The following is a 19,293-nucleotide window of genomic DNA, read 5'->3' as shown; positions in this document are numbered from 1 at the left end:
ATCGGAAGATTTCCCAGTTTTTGAGTGAAAAGTAGAAACTACAAGACATTCTTTTTAATGCAAAGCAGAGAGGTACAAGAAGAGCTGTGACAGTCAGATTTTAGGCCCTCTGAATATCAGAAAAGTTTCTGATATTTCATGAGTTTCAAAGAGAAAATACCATCAAAACCAGGGAATTTTTTATACTGAGATGGAAAAGATCTCAGCAGATTGGCTGGGTCACCTGTCTTGATGAAAAGCAAAGATATTTCTGATGAAAATTGCCTTGTTTCTCCTGTGGTTTTCACAGGGATGGGTTAAATAATATAAAACATGCTTTTCCTCATTCTAATATGAGAATATTTGTTCTACTATTTTCATATTTCTTCTTCAGGTTTAATTAGTATGGTGCATAGGGGAGCTTCCTGAAGTGCAGTCAGTATTACCTGAAATATATTTGTACCTCTTCCTATAAATCAAGAGCAGAAAGGCACAAAATCTGCCTTTTCACTCAGAGCTCAGGCAGGGAACTGAATTAAGAGCAGGATTAGGCCTAGACGACCAGGACAAGTGTCTTATTAGGAGGGGGTTTGGTGTTGCTGCAGTCCCAAGCCAGCCAGCAATCAGCATTTCTACAAGGCTGAAAGTCTCGTGAAAAGCAGCAGGAAAAATCCTGCTGCTTCAGGAATCATTATGAGCTGAAAAGGTCAAGATTCAAGAACATTATTTTCGTGTAGTTTAGAGAAGTCTGGGGTTAGAATGTCTGAGGTGGTAAGGCTGGCCCAACTCCCCAGGCAAGGGGGCAAAGCCATTTTAATTCTAAACCTTATTAATCACAGACTTACAGTTTCCTCATGTTGTTACCTTGGGATGGAGAACTAATGCTTGGTCTGAAAGAACTGAGAGGCACAAATATTTTGGACAGTCAGCAATGATGTGTTCAACCATTTCAGGTTTATCCAAATACACAAATCCATGAGAGAAATCTCTACATTTGGACTTTTTTCCCCTCACAACTCAGATCTGACTTGCACCAAGTGCTTTTTGGGAAATCTAGACTTTGACTTGTCTGAAAAATGCAGTTGAGAAACAGCCATAACCACTCAATAATCGCTCAGGGTAATATTTCTATACCTACCCTCATGTACCCCAAATACATGCAGATGTTTGCGTGCTCTTTCTCAGAAACTACTGGAGAATTGGGTGTGGGATGAGGACCTGGCAATTTTTCAGGCCTGGAGTATTTCTGGAAAAAAGACAGCAAATTTAACTTTGAGTCAACTGCAGTGCAGGAGAAAAGATTGACTGCGCTGAGGGATCATGCACGGAGCTTTATTCCCTGTTCTTCTTTGAAATTGCCCGTTCTGATGATGGAGGGAGGGGATGAACAGCCTGATTCCAGGCTAGTCCCCCAGTCATTGCCTAAGAATGTAGAGTTGTTTTGGCAGATGCCCTGAACAAGGAGAGGAAAGCCCCAGCAATACACATACAGAGGGAATATAGTATTTTTGTTCGAGTGAATTTAGCTTCCCATAGATTTAAATGTCTACTTATAAGGCAGGACCATTTAATCTTTTGTACATTTGTTTCTTTTTTATTTGACTTAAGATACTGAATTTAGATGAGGTTTAGTTCCTACATATTGAAACTCTTAAAAGCTCTTCAAATAATTGTTCTTTGGATACTTGTTAGGCTAAAGAAATCAGTTTTGATCGGCAGTAAAAGTTCATGCTATTTTAAGTGCAATGCTATAGCTATTTTCTGTTGTATATTTAATCATTTTGAATTATATGTCATGTAAAAGATTTTAGCTCTGGGGCATTTGCCAGATGGCTGATTCTGCATTTCACACAACAAAAGAAATAATGTTTGTGTAAAGCTCTTAAAAATAGTTGGTAATCAGTATATTCTACAACGAATAGGATCCAGACCTGTTTGGAAAAAAACCCCAGCTTTTGCAGAAATTAATTTAGAGGATTTGGTCTCTACCTCTGGGCTCTGAACAAAACAAATTGTGTCTATTGTTTGCTGATTTTGTAACATTTAACAAGTTAACTGGATTGTAAATTTTACTCATTTTTATGTTAAATGCCGTTTATTGCAATCCATTGATCTTTTTCTCTTTACTTTGGCTGACAAACTTATTTCTGAAAGCAGGGTTGTAAAGCAGAGAGCTAATGCTGCTCTCCCTTTACACAAGCAGAGCACATGAATGTGAGTAGCCCTTTGCTTTTCTTTCAACAGCTGCAGTGCTTGTCCTTTTTACTGCTAGTTCCTCCTTCTGGCCTCTTTGATTCATATTCCTCCAAAATACCACTGCAAAAAATATTTTCTCTCTCTGCCATGGCATTCAGCTTCTTCTCTTTGCCCACAAGGCTCTACAGAGCTACCTACAAATTCACCCTCAAATTCACCTTCTGGTCTTGTCTCCTCATCTCCCACATACCTTTTTGCCTTGGATCTAGTTCCAGGACATGGGTTTTTAGCCACTTTCATACAATTTCAGTTTTCTGATACTTGCTTTCCAGACTCTGTGGTAGCCAAAAGCTTTGGAAAATATTACATCCAGAAGCAGCTCAGAAATTGTATTAAAACTCTTTGATCTGGATCTTCAAAGTGTCACTTATCTACCTCTTCCTATTTTTTTTAGTTAGATAGCTTTTGTTCCAATGTCAGAGCTCTGGATCTAAATAATCCCCAACGCTTAACAAATAAATTAATTGAAGAGCCAGATCTCAGCAGGAGGAGAGGCAGAACCCTGGCAAGTGTCACAGTGGGACTGCTGAGTGGGCAAGGCAAATGGCTGAGCAGTGAAGATGGCAGAGAGAAATTGAGTCCACTTCATTTCAGATGACACTCCCAGACTCCTAGGAGAAGTTGAGGGGGTTTTCTTATCCTATTTTTTTCCTTACTCTACCCTAACACTTTTTAAAATGTTAGGCCAATTTTCCTACCCATCACATGCTCTTTTTCTATCTTTTTATATAGAAATGTGTGAAGATAAAGCACATTTTGGATGCCATTGCAAAATTCCTATATATCTCTTTCACAGTGTCAAAGCCTGCTCAGGTGACAGACAGAGATATTGGAGACTTCTCATCTGAGTAACCAAGAACATTTTTAGATTAAATTTGGCTTACATGTTTTAATCTGAAACATCCTCCATTCAGCAAAATAGATTATGAACCAACATAATTTATATTCCTGGCTCTAGCCAGCAGTGATAATATTAACATTTCCATCATGGTGGAAGTTACTACAGTAATTTCAGTAGCTATAGCTTTTGCAGATATATTGTTCCTTCTGGTTTCCTGGCCTTATCTTTTTTGAAAATTGTGGAAGTTTCAGTTCCAAAGAGTGGCATGCCAAGAATAACACCTTTGTTTGGGTGCTAACCATCCCATTGTGAATCCATTAAATAGGTTACACACAACCTTATAGGCACTTACATTCAATATACAGCTCATGTGAAAACAACTTTTACAAGAGATGGAAAGTTCATTTGGGGGCCATTTTGGAATGACAGTAATTAAAAGAGAATGAAAGGGTGAGAATTTGTGGGTGGAAGCAAAGGTTAATTGCAAATATATTTTCCATTTTCTTGCCAGCCTTGATTTTGGTGGGGTCAGGTGCAGTAAGGAAAGGGGTGCTAGGGACTCAGAGGGGGCAGTGGAAATGGAAGGGGTGTGCCAGGCAGAGCCCATGGCTGAGATGCTATCACAGCTCACTGTGATTGTGCAGTGGAAGAACATGATGAACTGCTCTGCGGGTGCTGGGAGGAGTCAGGGATGTGAAAGAATTCCGTGATATTGTTGTTTACAATGGGCTGCGTGTGCTTGGCCCTCTGCAAGCGTGGAGGAAGCTCAGCTGCTGCTGGAGGATGGTGTGCTGTAAACACAGACCATCCCAACACACCCCTCAGACCGTGGGCAGCTCTGGGCAGGGCTGGGCTCGGCTGTGCCAGGGCTCCCAGGGCTCCCAGTCCTGGTGGTGGCACATGCCAGGGACACCAATTTCCCTCCTGGGCTCTCACAGAGCTCACACAGGGGTGACCCCCACTCACATCAGGTCCCAACTTGCCCTTGGGCAGGGGAGGGAGCCATGGATCCGAATTTGAGAGTGCACAGCCTCTGAGACATCAGGAACACATACAGCTGCCAAGACCTAACACAGACAAGGTGAACAATGTCATTTTTCCCCTGTTCAAACCACTGGGGATTCTAATTTTAGCAAACTTCTAGGTGTTTTCCTGGGAAAGCAATAGTTAAGAGAAGCCTCCATGGCAATACTGCCAGTGCTCTCAGTCTCAGCTCTGTGCCATGGCAGGCACCTAAGCATGCAGAGTCCTCAGAAGCCTCTCACAGCTGAGGTTTCCATAAGCAACCCAGAAACATGATAGTTAAAAGCAAATAATTCTAAACTTTGCAATATGCATTTAATATAGCAAGATTAAACTTACCTAAATTACAGTGTGTTCTCATGTCATCCCTTGGAAGCACCCTGAAGCAAGGCCACCCTGAATTTTCAGCTGTTTCTAATCCCAGCTGAGAGATAAATCTGGAATGTGGTATTTGGGGAAATCTCTTCTGCCACTACTTTTAGCCTGAACATTGGAAAGGAGGCAAGTGGTTTCATTTTGCAGAGAGCAGAAATCCACTGATTTACGTGGGCTGCACTTTGAGCTCGCTGTGGAATACACCTAACAGTGGCTGTGACACCTGTTTGGACTTTGCCAGCACTTGGAACTTCCCCTAAAGCCCCGAAAACAAGGCAGAAACTTGCCAGGCAGTATTTGGAGAGAAGAACCAATTTTGAAATGGGCTGCTCAGAGGAACCCATTACACCCTCAGCTTTGGCTGGGTCTTGTTCACCTAAAGAGGCTCCCCAGAGTGACCTGTTGGGTGTGGGGACAGTGAGATCAGGACAGTTCCCCCCTGCTTCATCACCTTTTGTGGGCTGATGCTGTTTCTGGGGACCGGTTGTGCAGGTGGCTCCCTGTGCCTCTGCCTGCTCAATGAAAGCAGCCTGAATTAATCACCAAAATGACAGAGAACTGTCCCAGTGAGGGCTGGCTGAGGAGCTCACCCACAATATTCAAGATATATTTAGTGGGTGCTAGAAACTGATCTCATTTTTGATTGAGACACAAGGAAATAATTCAAGAGCTCATCCATTACAATCTTTTGCTGTTTCAGTTTCCAGATTCCAATAATATGTCATTATAATAATGATATTTCATTGACTTTGGAAGAAATAAAATGGGTAACATTTGCTAACTGCACAGGGATACACCAGATTGCAGTGAAATGCTCAGACAAAGCTTTTTCCCTTTACCTTCAAACACCACCATGGTTAGTCCTCTTTCAGCAAAGTCTGTTCCATCACTGTTTATTCTACTGAGGAAAATCTAAAAAATGGATAAACTTTTAAAGATAAATACACTGACACAAAATTCAGCACACCACACGAAGAACCCCATTCTACCTAATTGTGCACAGGGTGATAATTTAGCACTGATTAAAGAGTTTGTATTTTTTTCAAATCTTTTTTAAAAGGAAAATTACTTCTGAAGGTGAAGATGTGCTTAGACAATCATATTAACATATTCAAACAATTGTAATTTGCAAAATAGTAATTACAACTCACTATCTGATAGCATTAATCAAACTTCAAGGTTTAATTCCATTTTAAATATTGATGAAATGTGATTCTCCAATCTAACCCTGGTGTTGCAGGGTTATGGAAGCAGCCAGTGGCAGAAAAAGAGGAACGTGTAGTTAACAAGCAGCTGCCACAAAGAAGGATCGGCATCTGTGATTTAAATTGTTAGCTGCACAGTCAGGTAGAGTGTAAAAAGGGTAGTCAAGAGGCTGTTAAGTCCATTGCTGCCAATTACTAACAATCAGGGAGGAGCTTTAAGACTTGTTCAGTACAATAAACCCAGTTTGTCTTGTTTCAGGGGTTACTACTGAAGAGGTTGCAGCTGCACTGATTCAAATAGCCCTAAAACTACAGTAATTATCAACCAGTCTTCTTTAGTGTAGCAAAAGTATGTTTTACCATAGCTTAACTCTTTACATTCTAATATTTCCCTGCCTCCTCTCCCATAGCCAGCCCTGGAGCCATTCTCATCCCTGGGCTGTGGTTGTTCTTCCTAGCCTGGAGCAATTCTTTCATTTCCCCTTACCTAGACTGAGGAGCAGTTGTACATCACACTGAGCTGGATGGCAGTGCTAGGGATTCACTTCATGTTGAGTCATCCCACCCATTTTTCCTTTTCAGGCACAAAGTTGAAATTCACATCTCTCGTTCAGTTTTTACATCTGGTTAAACTCCATGCAGGTTAAGCAGGGCTTATGAACACATATTTAATTTGCACAAGACATTTTGGAGTCAGTCTGGCAGGGCCAAGATCCTTGGAGTGACTTGTCCTGGTGCTTTCCTAGAAGCCCAGGAAATCCCAGAGTGCAGAACGAGACAATCTGGGCAAACCAGGGGTATGCTGGAAACCTGTGAAGCCAAGTTAGCATTTGCCTTTTTTTGTGCTTAAACCCTTGATGCTCAGCTGAGTGAGAGCTGTCAAGGGCTCAGTCAGACTCAGGCTGGTTATTTCCAGCACTCAGGGGAGCCAGGTGTGCCCAGCTGCCAGCCAGGCATGGTGATGCACAGCATCTCTAAGTTTTCTTATTCCTTCACCATGACAGAAAGAGACAAAAGTTTCCTGTACATGCAATTATTACAGGCTCAGTTAAACTATCTTTTTTTTAGTTAAGGCAATTCCAGCTAAAGCCAGGGAGCCACACAGAGTGGACAATATCTGTCACAGGCAAGGCTCACGTGATCCCATCTCCAACACCTCGTGCATAGAACAAAAGCCAGCACATTGATTATGGCTTGGATGTTGTTTTTAAGAAAGCTGAAGGACCACATTTGCATTCCTGTTGCAGCCCTCGGTGGAATCTGCCTGTGAGAATTGCATGGTCTTTAAGCAAGATTCTGTGCTCATGTTTTTAATTTCCCTTTTAGCATATTTTTTTCAGCATCTATTTTCACCTACTTTACACCCAAATTAGAAATGTGCCATTAACAGGATATTTTGTTATGGATCTGTGGATCTCTAAGGAATAAAAAAAATCAGTGAAACACAGAAAGAGCTGAACGTAGCTATTTCATCCAAATGATGACTATTTTGCAGTCATTAAAGCAAGCACCTTGGCACCATTCCTGCCTGCACCAGGGTGCCAGCAGAGCTGGGTGTGAGCAGCACCTCAGGTGTGCACCCAACTCTCAGCCAGCAACGAGAGGAAAGGGAGGGCAGCATGAAAAAAACAAAAAAGGGAAGAAAAAAAGAAAAGACAAAGCTTGATTCACAAGCCATCGCAGTCAGGATTAACCCCCAAACTTGTGCATCTGAATTTGTCACAAACCCCTCTGGAAACTTCTTAACTTAACATTTCATTCCCAGCACCTTCCTCCCCTTTGCATTTCAATGCTCCTCTATACTTTAGCATAAAGGTACAACTCCACAATCAAAAATCTCCCTGAAAAACCTGATTCCTAGAGAAGCAACATGATTCTTTCTCCATTTTGTTTGACCTGCCTAGGCAGGGTCTCAGCAGGGTGAAAACATGGGACCGTGGTGGTGCCAGGGGTGACACCCCTCGGCTCCATCCTCCTCCCAGTCGTCTGTTCTTGTATGTAACAAGGGCTGCCACAAAACCTCAAAATTTAGATCTTTACACACATCACAAGCAGCTAATATGAATTTGTTAAGACAGTGGTAAACACAAGAAGCAGCTCGAATATATTTCATTTGTATAAAAATAAATACAGGTATTGTTGTAAGTAATACTTTGACTTTTTTTTCCCCAAGGCTTTTTGAAATTTGTTTTTCCTGGTTTAATACACAGATCTCTTTTCTCCTACACAAACACAAAGGAAAAGGCTGAAGAACAGTTTTTGGAGACAAGACAATTTAAATCCCTGAAATTAAGAAGCCACAACTTAACATTCACCAAGCTATTTTTTTGTAAATCATGCAGAAAATTACTATTCAAACTTTGCTGGTCAGTTGTTTTTTCCTACATTGTCTTTGCTTTTATTTTCTTTCCACACTGTCATTATGCTCTCAGAATAAATACGACAGACATGAATACTAACAAGGGACACAGGAGTTGGTCTAAAATATCTCCCAGCCACTACATCAGCTTATCAATACCTGCCACAACATACATCCCAGAAACAGCATGGAAAGAAAAGCCCCAAGACAAGAACCTGGGATTTTACTGACAATTTTTCTTTACCTTCACTTTTTATAAACCAACAAGCAACACAGCCAGAGTATTTTAAAAATGCCTATCTTCATTTCTGATAGCTTCAACATTTCTCCTGCGTGTTTTGCCCAAAAAGGCAAAATGTAAAATCTATGCATGTAAATCTCGTGGCTCACCCAAGCTAAGCTGATCAAACAGATGAAAATCAGTCCTTGCCACAGAGCCAGTACCTCCTGCCTTGACAAATTCCCACACAACAGCACACAATCTTTTAAACAAACACAAAAAAAAAAAAAGTGTTCTAAGATCTGCCAATGGCTAAAAAATTGATTTATTTTTCAAGGGAAAAATGGCTTGTTTGGCTGGAGCCCAGGGGTGCAAGGAGCAGTGTGACACAGGGATATTTAAGGTTCCTTTCTCTCCCTTCAGACGATGATGAGCATGAATGGATCCTTCGGACCTGCCGGAAAGCCTGGGATTTAACAGCTGAGGAGGAACCAAAACCATCACACAGCCTTTCCTAGACAATATTCCAGCAAAGCAGGTAATCTGATTCACAATAAATGCAATTTGTCCTCGTGGATTTGTCTCACCCTTTCCCTCGACAGGAATATAATCTTTCTGTCATCTTTGTCAGCTCAAAGAAAAATGGAAATAATCATTTAATCAGTCATGCTGAGCAAAAGCCAGGGCAAAAAAGCCGACTGTACTCACAATAATATTCCTGAGAGGTGTGCAGTGTAGTATGTATAAACATTATTAAGCCTGAAAACAATTTGTTAAAAAGAGTGCCTCGGATTCGGTGTTGAAGTCATTCAAATCCATCTTAATCAACATTATTTTCCCAGATTTTAGTTAGCTGTCCTGGTGAATTCCTTTCCTCTCTTTTTGCTCAGTACTTTGATATTGATTGATCATTGTAATAATGTACACCAGAGGTATTCTTTAATGACGGGTTTGCTAACTAGGAAATTATATCCATTTACTACGAACGTTTGTTGAACTCTCCTGAAGCCAGAGTTTAACAAAATAATAAAAGAGGAAAACTGGGTGGGTTGCTGCTTGATTAGTAAGCCAGAAAGTATTTAAAAATAAAATAAAATGGAATTACATCATTTTCTGGATGTAAGTGCCAGCACTTCTACTTGCATTAACTTTATTTATTACACAAATAAGACATTTACAAAGCACAACATTAAAAGTATGTAACAAAACAGACATTGGTTTTACAAAAAGTGCTTACAATTTTGTTTTACTTTTTTAAAATAAATATTAGTCTTGACTGTCCACTCATTCAGAGAAAAAATTTTTTAACCATTGTAGCCAAGACATGCAGAATTGCAACATGCTACAACAATATGATTGGCAGATGAAATAAAACTGGTGTTTAGTTGGCATCCTACAGATAAATCACTGATAGTAGTGCAGGATTGGTTCCCACTCCCTGTCCCAACGAGTGAGTTCTGTAAGCACCTTTAGCTTGGGCATTGGGCTGACCAGCATGAGCCAGGAAAAACCACTGGTGATAAAAGCTGAAACCATCCCAGTGCCAGAGCCGAGCTCTGTTAGTCACCTTATTAAACTGGAGTGAAGAGCCTTTCCCTGGCTGTCTTCAGTGGATTCTGTCTGCAAAAAGGTTTGTAAATAGCAACTGGAAAAGTTTAGTGCGTGGAGTCTGCATTGCTGCACCAGAACCCATCTGGCAATTACTGAATAAACTAAGAAAATGAGAATGACTTTAATTTTATTTTTTTTTTAATCCACAGACAGGAGATGAATGCAAATGACCTGAGATAAGGTTTGGTTCAGTGGCAACAGTCAGTGTGAAATATGTTGTGAAACAATGTATTGAATAAATTAGAAGATTTCTTACATTCTTGGTACAGTTGAGTATTTTCCATACACATAATTAGCTCTAAAACTGCACAAGCTGAATTGCTTCCAGTTTTTGCAAACAATTTGGGCTTAATATAAACAGAGCCTGATTTCTGAATTAGCAAAGCTGCTCCTGGCTACTTATGGGGGGAAGTGCCCCAAGCACAGTCTGTGGTGAGCCCACATCCCTGGAGAGAAACACCAACATTCCCTCAGCCCTGCCATGGCATTGCTTACAGCCCCTTGGATAGCCAGGACATTTCCCAAGTGGGGCTTTTCTGATCAAGTTGGTATTTAGCAAATACATATTTCATAGTTTCCCTTTCACTGCATTGCCAAGACAGAAGGGAGAAACACATCAAACCCTTTTCTCCCTCAACAGAACAGTTGTGGCAATCTCAGAGACTCTGGGATGTCAGGGCAAGTTGCAGGCTGAATCTCTCCTTCTGTGTCAAATGGAATAACTACCCATTCCTTTATGGCACTAATTCCACAACTAAATGGTCATTAGGATGTGCAAGCACAAATGGAGAACAAAGTCAGGCCCTGGTGACCCCCCTGGCCCCCACGAGCATCTCAAGGCTGACACAGCAACCACCTCAACCTGTGATGACAAACACTCACCAACAGCCAGCCAAGGGAACACTCATCCTTCCCTCATTCTATGAAAAGGACAAAAAGGAGCACCTGGTGCACCTGGTGACTGGCCCCTCCTCAGGGGACACCTCTGCAGAGGTGGCCCCAGCCAGGTCAGGCGTGTGGCAGCACCTTGTCACTGGTCACACTCTGGAAATGGTCACTCACACATCTGGAGGTGACAATAACATTTTGTGGACTTAATTCCCCTCTCTCCTTTCAAATGTTACTTTGAATTGGAACTAGAGCTGCTGGCTGCAGTTTGGCAGGTACTGGCCCAGCTGTCCGAGGTAGTGCCATCACTGTCAGTACACAGACACGCAGGAGGGTGTGCGTGCGTGTGGATTTGCTCCAACCAATATCAAAGTGTGTTGCACTCAGCTGCTTCTCAAGCCAAGAGATCACAGTGGCCCCTCAGCAGACATCCCCATCTCCCCATGCTGCTGCCAGGGTGTTCCTCACGGCTCAGTGTGGCCGTGTCTGGCTGCTGGTGCCACACAGAGCTCAGGGACACGGGCAGGAGAAGCTCCCCACGTGTGCAGTGTGGGCTGGCCACGTGTGGGATGCTTCCCACCTGGATTGATCCAGGATCTCCTGGAGAGGAGAACACGAGTATCTACAGTTCCCATTAAAAACAAGTTAGGTAACAGATGGGTTCCCATCTCCTGCTCCTCGGGCACGGCTCAGTCACATCCCTCACTGGCTGTGGCTCAGGGGAGGCTTTCACATTCTTGGAAGAGCAGCCTCACAGACACTTCACAGCAGGACAGACCCATGTGCTTGGGTGGAGAGAGGCTGTGTTACAGACCTGCTCCTGGCTCGGTGCAAACTGAGAAGGGCTGGCAGAGGTCTCCTGTTCGCTTTTCGTTATTACCATCAACGAAGGATGGGATCGTTTTGGAGTCCTTTTCCTGACTTGGGGCCAGACTGCTGAGCACTTCCTGTGAGCCCAGCCATTCTCCTGGGATGCACCCTCATCCCAGGGCCTGGGACAGCCCAACCCCAGCAAGGGAGACCAGGAGGGCAGAGGGGATCAGAGCCAGGCTGCCAGACTAAGGAAGATGCCATCCCCTTGCTGTCCACTTGGCTAGCGATGGTTCCTGCTGGCCTTACTGTGGTTTCACCTTTTTAACTGGGCTCCAGTTTCTACCCAACTCTTCCCACTGACTGAACTTGAGTCCACAGCAGGGCAGAACATTTCTACACCTTTATGGCCACCTTCCATCAAGCATTTCCCAGTCCCAGAGTATGGATTGTCTGAGAGTTTTCTGTAGGTACATTCTGAAATCACCCATTTGTGATCCAATATGACTCCAAGGAAATAAAGTAGCTTGTTAATAAAGAACGAGAGTAAAAAACTTTAAAAAAACTTAAAAAAAAAAAGATTTGGCAGATGGCTGTGAGAGGAGAGAGATATTCAGTGTTCTAAGAACAAGTCAGCAATCGAAAACTTCAGGGTGCTAAACCTGGCTCTGCCACCAACCCTCATGGTTCCTCTCAGTTTAGGACATCTCTGCTTCCCCTCCTATAAAACGGGGGGAAAAACACTAAGATTTACTTACCTTTGAGTGATCAAAGGACATGTGATTCTAAAGCACTTTGAGGAGGAAGAAAAACTGCCTATTTCCAGCTGGCATCATGTTTTCCACTCAGTGGAGTCTCAGCTACCTGCGAGTTTGGCTCAGGCAGGTCTGTCTATACATCGAGTTGCTGAGCCAAAAAGCCAACTTCGGATTTCACACAAGCGAGTGGAAAGAAGGAGGGATGTCCAGGAACTGCTTCACTGGTGCAAGAAGAGAATCAGGCCAAACCACGAAAATTCCTCCTTCCTTTGTGTCCAGAGGCGATCATCGACCCCCTGAGACTCGGCGTGTTCTGGGCTGTTCATATTCCCGTGGGTTTGGGAGCAAGACTTGCAAGCACAGCAGAGTCACCAGTTTTGACTGTGTCTGGCACTGCCTTGGAGAGACTCACGGTCATTCTACAAGTCCACAAGAAACAAGTGTAAAATGTAACTGTGCACTCAACACACACATACACAGAGTGTCGCTGGCGGAGTCGGAGCGGGCGTGAGGTGCTGCTCAATGGGAGGAGCTGAGAGTGCTGGGGCTGAGCTGCTCCCGCAGGGCCGGGCGCTGTCAGCGGCTCAGGGGCAGCTGAGGAAGAGTCCTCGCAGTCAGTACTGGAAGAGGATGACCTGGGGGGAGAAGGGGAGCGTCAGCAGCACAGCCCGGGCCATGGCCGTGCGCTGCAGGGAGCACAGAACGGGCTCTGCCGGGGCAGCCACCTCCTCACAGGAAACCCTCTCTGGAAGTGCTCTCTGCCCAGGAGCTGCCAGCCCTGCCCGGGGAAGGAGCCGCCACTGAGGAGCCCGGGTGGGACGTGCCAGAAGAAATGCACCACACCTTCCACTGTGGAACCAAACACAACGGGGCAGCACCCCAAAAACGGCACTTCATTCGTCTCTTCTGGGACACAGCAGCTACCAAGAAGGACAAAGGCCATGCCCAGCAATCCTGAGTGCCCACCTCACTCGGTGACCAGCACAGGCTGCCCTCAAACACTGCACCGGGCTGCTCTGCAGGCAGGGGAAGCAGCTGCTGGGCTGCTCACAGCTCACCTCTCACCTCTCACCTCTCACCAGCCACTGCTCTGGGCACCCCCAGAGCAGGGTGGGGCTGCCCCACATGCAGAGGGAAACACGCTCAGCATTGAAATGTGTTTTCCCAGGATCTCAGCTATCTCTGCTTTTAAAAATTTTTGGATGTGGGAAAAAAAAAAGCTACTTCAGTTTTCAGGAATTCGACATGCAAGAGATTGTTTAGAAAAGGAGCTGGTTGGGGGGCAGCTCCGTGTCCTGAGAACCTTGTTCTGCAACAGCTGTGAGCCAGTAATTGCATTTAAATCAGGAGCTGCTTGCTGCAGTGAAGCCTCCCTAACAACAGCACCAGCACTGTATAATATTATCTGAAAACTCTGTGGCTTGCTGGGCACATATGACAAAATGGTAGAATTTAAACAGAAAAAGTATCTTTGCTGTGCCCCTGCTTCTGCCCATAGAAACAGAGCTCAATTAGCTGCTGCACTGAGAAGAGAGAGATCTGAAAAGAGAGGTGCTGAGAACTTCTAACAGTAAAGACAAAAGCTAAAACCACTCTGAGTTGACAAAGGCTCAGTATTCCCTCAGAAGGAACTCACTGAAACTGGGGTCCTAAATAAAATCTTCCAAACCTAAGCATGTTTGAGAAGTCTTGCCCCCAATAAGCTGTGTGTTAGAACAGATACTGTAAGAGCTGAACAGAAAAATATCAACATGCAATATTGTCTCCTGGCCAGACATTGTGAAATAACATTCCTACTTCAGATATTGTAACAGCCAGTTGTTATTATTTTTAAGCAATACTGCAACCCACAAGAAATGAATCTTTTTTGTTAACTCGTGGAAAACTGGGAAGTTAGCACATGCCAGAGGTCCCCCCTGCTCTGTTGTTCACAGCCAGGTGCTGCTCACACTGACCACACGTGCAGGCATCTGAGGAATGGAGCAGACAGAGCTCAGGGCAGGGGAAACCAGGGAGGATCCAGCAGGAGGATCCAGGCAGGAGGATGTGAGAGCCCTCAGTGGATGCAGGCACAGAGTCCCAGCAAGTCACAACAGCGAGGGGCGCCCAGGGAAAACACGGTGATGCCATTTTGACCAACAGTGGGTACATCAACCTCAGGGCCCCCAAAACTAAGGGAAGGCACATGGGTGGGTGGCAGCTGTGGAGCTCATGGAGAAGCAGTGATGCTGACAGGAGACAGCAGTGGCAATGATGTTACACACAAATCCTTGCTACAGCGAGGGTTGGCCCCAGAGCCTGGAGCAGGGACTACATTTACCTTCTCACCCCTATTAGACAGTGGGGATTCCATGTCCGCTTTGAGGTGCACTGGTGGAGCAGTTTAGTGAAGTCTACAGTGCACTTGTCCACACTGTACCTGACCTGTGGATGAGAAGGGGCTTCAGCCTCTGTTACTGCAAATGACACAGCCCACAGCAGCACAGCCCACAGCACAAAGCACAAAGCCCAGCCGCTCCCACCGGGGCACGCAGCGTCCTGACCTCGTGGGGAGCAACCTCACAAGAGCCACAGAGCCAAAGCCTCTGTCCAGGCACGACCAAAGCTGCCCATCACTCACAAATCGTCACTCAAATCATTTCACTGGGAACAGAGAAAGCAGCTCTGCTGTCCTGAGCACGAAGGAGACCACCGAGCCCCACAGGGCACACTCACAGCTCTTCTCCATGACACAGAGAGCACAGCAGGAGGGCCGAGGACCGGGCAGTGAAACCCAGGCACCGACACTGCCGGGGACGAGTTAATCCCAAGGGCAAGGCTGATCAGACACGAGGAGGAGGAGCAGCAGCAGGGGCACCATCCCTGCACCCGCAGCACCGGGAGGGTTTTGGCACGGCCCCGGCCCTGCCCCAGCCCTGCCCCGGCCCTGCCATCTCTTACTTTCGATGTATCCGTGCAGCGTCACCATCCGGGCCCGCTCGGGGCTGCTGAAGGGCGAGTAGTGGATGTCATCGGACAGCGAGGAGGGGATGCGGGACGGGGGCGCTCCCGAGGGCGGCACCGTGTGCTGCGGGGTGTGTTTTTTATGGCGGGCTCTGCAGTTTTGAAACCAAACCTGAAAAGAAAGCAGCGAGCGCTGTGACAGCTGAGAGACAATTGGGTTAAGATGTAGTCCTTTACCAGGGTCCTCGGATGGGTGTTTCCTCGAAGTTTTTACAAAAGGAATGAAAAGCAACAGGTATGAGGTCTCTGATCATATCTCACTGCTTCTAATTAAAGGAGCAGTTTGGGAATTCCATCCTAAAGTTAAAACATGTATGGGAAGGGTTTTTATGCGAAAGATGTGATCTGTTTCTTATGCTTTAATTTCTGAAAGATAGCTGTGAGTAAAAACCTTCTCCAAGACTGAGTGAAGATCAGCTCTCCAAGGCAGAGCACACTGGACCATAGAGAAGGAAACAGTCTAAGCATTTGACAAATTGTTTCCTGTTCAAAGTGCCTTTAAAAAACATCCACATAAAAAATCACCCAGTGTGCAGCCTGCTTGATCTTTGCTAAATGAAGAATCTCAATAACAGAGGCTCAAGCCAGATTTTCACACACAAAATTTAAAAGTGTCATTGGCAAAGCAATCTCGGATGAAAGCTCCAAATTTATTTTAACCACTCGTGTTTTTATTGTATGCAGAAAGTATGTGAGCAGAACGTTACAGTGATGAGTACAAACGTCACCAAGAGGCAGAGCTGGGCTGCCTGGGAGCTGCAGAGGGGACATTTCTCAGCCCCCAGGCACCATCCGCTCTCCCCTCCCACATCGGGGTGGGGACTTCCCTGCCTTAGTGTCTCCTGGAGCTGCAAAACCCCTTTTTCTTTAAACTTGTCCATGCCAATCCTTCCTGACTCTGCCTCTGTGGCAGGGGTGGCTGCCAGGAGAGCTCCCACACTCCGGCAGCGGCTGGGACAGAGCACAGCGCTGCAGGACCTGCTGCTAACAGCAGCTCTCCCACCCAGCGATTTACTGTGCATGGCTGGGGCTGTTGGGGTTTTGATTCATTGCATCATAAGAGGGAAATACAAATAGAAAACCCACGAGTGAGACAGAGAAGGAACGGCGCTGGCATGGCTGCGGGAGCAGAGCCGGCACCAAGGAGGCCGCTCAGAGTGCTGGATGGATGCTGAGGAGCCTCGGGCTGTGAGAGTGAGCCCTGGCCGGTGCCAGCCTCCAGGTGCCCCTGCCTGCCCTGCCTCACCTGAATGACTCTGCGGCTCAGCCCCGTCATGTCTGCCAGCTTCTGCAGCGTTTGTGCGTCGGGGTTGTTGTCCTGAGCAAACTGTGCCTGCATCACCTGTGGGGAGAGGAGGAGAGCAGAGCAGAGAGGGGCTGGGGTGAGGCTGGGGAGCCCGGGCCCCGCAGCCCCCCGGCCCTCCTGCCCTACCTGCAGCTGCTCGGCCGTGAAGGAGGTGCGGGCTCTCTTGGCTGGCTTGGGCTGGCTGTCCTGCTCCGAGGGCACAGCCCCCTCCAGCGTGATCCCATTGCCTGCGGGGGAGAATCCTCTGAGGCACAGGGCAGAAGCTGCTGCGCTGGGGGACACCACACCTGGTGGCACCACAGCCTGGGACACCCAGGGCATCCCCTCAACCGGGGCACAACAGCCCTGGCATCACAGCCTGGCACAGCCCAAGCACCGCCTGCGCAGTGGGAGCTGAAGCAGTGGAGCCAGCACGGCCACCCAGCCATGGAGCTGCCCTGGGCTGCTGAGCCCCTCCACACACAGGGAAGAGGGAACAACCATTCCCCAAGAGTTTACTGTGGAATTAAGAAAAATGCAGCAAGTGGTGGAAGCCACAGGGAATAAGGGGAGACAGCAGCAGGAAGAGGTCAAGGTGGTGTGTGAGGGCAAGCACTGATGTCCCTCTGGCCCTGACTCCTGGCCACCACTTGGCCACATTCTCCAGGGAGTGGCTGGGAAGGGACCCTGTCTCTGCCAGGCTCACCCACATCCATCACTCCTGTCCCCTGCTGCCCCCTGTGACCCTGTTTTCCCTCATGGCCGCTGCCTCCATCAGTCCTTCAATTTGCTCAGAGCATTTCAACAGGCTCTTTGCTCCTTTCCCCAGCCCCAAACTGTTGCAGCACCTCGACCTCCTCTTCCTCCTGGGTCCCAGAGCAGCTGCAGGAGCAGCACCGTCCCCAGGGCCTTGGGGTGGCCATGCGTGAGCAGCAGCCACACTACGGGGGACACTGCAGGGACACTCCAGGGGGACACTGACCTCCCCCCTGCCCAGCCCCGTGTCAGGGGGAGCCCAGCTGTGCTCTCACTGCCGTGCAGCCTCAGAGAGGTGCCCAGAGCCTGGCTCCTGACGGGGCCCTGCTGCAGCCCGTGCCAGCCCGGCTGCTGGGGCAGGGTGGGTGAAGCCCCTCTGAGGGAGGGGCTGGTGGGGATGGTGGGGGAGGGCAGCGAGCAGGGCTGGGCTCGCCCCGCTCCCAGGATGCGCCTGCACGAGCTGGACCAGGCTGTGATTGTCTTGGCTTGAGTTGAAGGACTTTCTCATATAGTTTGACTTGTTCTTTTCGGATGATGAATGGGACTCTGACTTCAGCAACATCTGTTTATTTTTCTTATATGTAAAACCTCATGTGCAGAAGAAATTGCTCGGTAATTACTGGAGGGGGGAGTGTGGCCCTGCAACTCCACAGCAACTACAGCTCTCCAAAGTGATCCACCCCCTTCTCAAAACCCCTTGGACACAGGTAGTGACACCTGACACTCACCAGGTGCCCCAGCACTGCCCAACGCTGGTGCTCAGCCCACACCAGCAGGTTGTTCTGAGCAGCAGCAGCAGCAAACCGGCCATCCCAGCCCTCAGCAGGGCAGCAGCTCTGCAGGAGTCCCCGGTGCCAGACCCTGCTGTCCTCACAGCATTCTGCTCCCCCAGGACACATGGCTTCTCCCTCTCCATCCTTGCTCCCCATCACCTCCCTCACACCCTGCAGCAGCTGACCAGATGGACCAACACATCACAAGCCACATCCTGAGCCAGGACCCTCCCAGCCCAACTGGGCACTCTGTTTCCATCCTCTTTCTCTTTCCCAAACACAGTAAACTGAACCATATTATTTTCCTGTCAGGTTGTTAATGGTTTCCACATGCTGCATGGGCTGGGCCATGGCGTGTCACTCGCTGTGCCCACCATGTGCTGAAGCACTTCCCAGCACAGCACAGGCCCTGGCACTGCCTGGCCTCCCTGAGCACCACTGTGGGCTGTTCCTCTGAGCATCTCTCTGGGCACTGCTGTGCAGGAGGCTGGGGAAGGGACAGGAGCTGCGGTGCTGTGACCCCGGTGTCACCAGCTCAGCTGGCTGTGGCACAGCGCTGTCCAGCTGGGAGTGGCACAACCCCACATGGGCAGGGCGGGTGGAAAATGATGGCAAGGTTTTGTCCAATCGCCAATCCCACCTTCTCCATTTATGACTCACAGCCTCAAATCCCAGTGGCTTCCTCACGCCCTGCACTCCAGGCTGTGCAGCACCAGGCACTTGTCCCTGGCATTGCCCAGGGCACACAGGTCTGCCACGAGCCGCAGGTCCTGCCAGCACACTGGCCACCCCATGAGCCCTCTGCCAGCCCAGGGCCTTGTGCTCAAGCCCCCCCAGGACCACCCATCACCCCTTTTTGGACATGACAGAACCCTCCCCAACACCCTGTGCTAAGGGTGAGCGTGGGCACAGCGACACCGTGCCGCTCCATACCGTTCTCCGCCGCGCGCTTCAGGTTCTCGATCATGGTGTCGTAGTGGATCCGGCACAGCACCTTCTCCTCCACCAGGCCGAACTCCTCGCCCGTGGAGAGCTGCCTCTTGCAGGAGAAGCAGGCGAAGCAGGCCAGGTGGTAGGCATTGCCCCGCGCCCGCCGCACCCAGTCGCTGGCGTAGATCTGCCTGCCGCAGCGGGCACACTTGGTACCGAAC

General features: G+C 47.5%; 2 protein-coding genes across 3 annotated transcripts in view; one reads left to right on the top strand and one right to left on the bottom strand.

Moving 5' to 3' along the window:
- The window catches only part of MORN5 (MORN repeat containing 5), a gene marked incomplete at its 5' end in the record, with an annotated part of 14,205 nt that extends 4,079 nt beyond the window's left edge, over positions 1–10,126 (top strand). Inside the window, 2 exons of the mRNA XM_005421348.3 lie at positions 8,682–8,796; positions 10,019–10,126. Coding sequence (XP_005421405.3) covers positions 8,682–8,776 — 95 coding nt within the window. The remainder of the gene's footprint in view (positions 1–8,681; positions 8,797–10,018) is intronic.
- On the bottom strand, positions 9,392–19,293 carry LHX6 (LIM homeobox 6). 2 transcript variants are annotated; one of them, XM_014307169.2, is made up of 6 exons: positions 19,076–19,293; positions 16,761–16,861; positions 16,575–16,670; positions 15,266–15,440; positions 14,646–14,749; positions 9,392–12,960 (listed from the first exon to the last, which is right to left on the bottom strand). In XM_014307169.2, the coding sequence occupies exons 1-5, from the start codon at positions 19,107–19,109 to the stop codon at positions 14,709–14,711; spliced, it is 447 nt and encodes a 148-aa protein (XP_014162644.1). In that variant the 5' UTR covers positions 19,110–19,293; the 3' UTR covers positions 9,392–12,960; positions 14,646–14,708. The 2 variants fall into 2 exon arrangements, with proteins under 2 accessions (XP_014162644.1, XP_030913138.1); XM_031057278.1 differs by lacking the exon at positions 14,646–14,749.

This window comes from Geospiza fortis, unplaced genomic scaffold, assembly GCF_000277835.1.
Source record: "Geospiza fortis unplaced genomic scaffold, GeoFor_1.0 scaffold27, whole genome shotgun sequence".
Classification (NCBI taxonomy): Eukaryota; Metazoa; Chordata; class Aves; order Passeriformes; family Thraupidae; genus Geospiza; species Geospiza fortis.
This window is presented reverse-complemented; position numbering and strand designations above follow the sequence as displayed.

Excerpts from the sequence above, each read along its gene's own strand:
- LHX6 (XM_031057278.1), bottom strand. The coding sequence starts at position 19,109 with ATGATCGAGAACCTGAAGCGCGCGGCGGAGAACG. Across the intron at positions 16,671-16,760 it reads TCACGGCCGAGCAGCTGCAG|GTGATGCAGGCACAGTTTGC; the intron begins GTAGGGCAGGAG and ends CTCTCCCCACAG. Across the intron at positions 12,961-15,265 it reads GCTGCACGGATACATCGAAA|GTCATCCTCTTCCAGTACTG; the intron begins GTAAGAGATGGC and ends TTCTCCCCCCAG.